The sequence below is a fragment of the Muscardinus avellanarius genome (genome assembly GCF_963383645.1).
Source record: "Muscardinus avellanarius genome assembly, chromosome: 1".
Classification (NCBI taxonomy): Eukaryota; Metazoa; Chordata; class Mammalia; order Rodentia; family Gliridae; genus Muscardinus; species Muscardinus avellanarius.
This window is the reverse complement of record NC_137786.1, coordinates 225,101,751-225,103,554: the sequence shown is the minus strand read 5'-3', so window position 1 is coordinate 225,103,554 and position 1,804 is coordinate 225,101,751. Positions and strand designations below refer to the sequence as shown.

Below are 1,804 nucleotides of genomic sequence, written 5' to 3'. Positions count from 1 at the left end.
ATACATCGATTTCTGAACTTCTTAGGCTTCATAATTTGTGTTAAGTGTGACAACCAACCAAACTCATAATACTGGTGAGAGGAGAGGACACAACAGAGACATACGCAAAATATCTATAGCAATTCTTGGCAGGTGAGCAACAAAAATTTTTCATCTTTTACTGAACTTAAAAAAGTGAATGATTAGTTTCATACAAAGAGGTCTTTTTGATAAGTGATAAAATTGTGCATTTCTGAGTTAATAAATATATAAAATTTTCGATTGTGTAGATGATTCATTATAATTTCTCAGATTCAACTGAATAATAACCATGTTATATAATTAATGCTCCCAATTTATTTTATAAGCCCATGGTTTTTCTGGAGAAATTTTTTTTCAAATATATTTCTATTGGTGCATTGTTATTAGATATCATAATTATTTTCCAAGTGTTGGAAAAGACATACAACATGTGGGAAATCTTGGTGTACAAATTATGGCTGCAGTGGGGAAATATACTGTTTAATTATATGTTCCTATTCAACTTATTATTCTTTTCAATTTTTTTTACTGTTGTAGACATTGTAGTAATTATCAGATGTCCCTGATGGAGAACAGGACAGAAGTGACAGAATTCATCCTGTTGGGGCTGACAAATGACCCTCATCTACAGGTTCCCCTTTTCATAACCTTCCTCTTCATCTACGTCATCACTCTGCTTGGGAACCTGGGGATGATTCTGTTGATTCTCTTGGATTCTCGGCTCCACACTCCCATGTACATTTTCCTGGGGAACCTGTCTCTGGTGGATTTCTGTTACTCTTCAGCTGTCACTCCTACAGCTATGGCTGAACTCCTCCTAGGAGAAAAGGTCATTTCCTATAATGCTTGTGCTGCTCAGATGTTCTTCTTTGTAGCCTTTGCTTCTGTGGAAAATTATCTGTTGTCCTCTATGGCCTATGATCGCTATATAGCAGTGTGTAAGCCCCTATATTACACCACCACCATGACACAAAGTGTGTGTGTGTGTCTGCTCATTGTCTCCTATCTTTTTGGCTTCGTAAATGCCTCTATCCACACTGGAAACACATTTATCCTTTCTTTTTGTATGCCCAATGTGGTTCATCATTTTTTCTGTGATATTCCAGGAGTCATGGCTCTCTCTTGCACTCATAAACATATAAATGAGCTGGTGGTTATATATGTGTCCAGCTTAGGTATATTTATTGCTTTCCTTATTATCATACCATCCTATACATTGATTTTTATTACAATTCTGAAGATGCAATCAGGTAAAGGATATAGGAAGGCCATGTCTACCTGTTCCTCCCACTTCACTGCAATTTTCATTTTCTATGGTACAGTTATTTACATGTACTTACAGCCCAGGTCTAGTGATTCCTTGGACAGTGACAAAATTGCATCTGTGTTTTATTCTGTGGTCATCCCCATGCTGAACCCTATAGTCTATAGCTTGAGGAACAAGGAAGTCAAGAGTGCATTCAGAAAGATTATTTTGAGTGCAAAGTAATCTTTAGGATTTACATTTACTTTTTGAGATACGGAACATCCATAGTCATACCATTCATATATTCTTGTATCTTATCACATTTTAAAGTATACTAAAATTAAGTTTCAGGAACAATACACTCATCTCTGCAAAGTACATTATCTACAAGAAAGGAAACATGTTCAGAATCTAATACTGTTTCTAATTTTTCAATTTTTTAGGCTTGTTATTTATTTTTTCATTTTATTTTTACATACTTTTATTGGTACATTATAGTCTCACATCATAATGTAGTTCAGAGTAATAATGTCACAC

The 1,804-nt window shown here is 34.9% G+C and overlaps 1 protein-coding gene across 1 annotated transcript; it reads left to right on the top strand.

Annotated features, from left to right (window-relative positions):
- Positions 1–577: 577 nt before the first annotated feature.
- LOC308279688 (olfactory receptor 5B3-like) lies at positions 578–1,510 on the top strand (the record flags this gene model as incomplete). Its single annotated transcript, XM_080719806.1, has 1 exon — positions 578–1,510. The coding sequence occupies one exon, from the start codon at positions 578–580 to the stop codon at positions 1,508–1,510; it is 933 nt and encodes a 310-aa protein (XP_080575932.1).
- Positions 1,511–1,804: the final 294 nt, after the last annotated feature.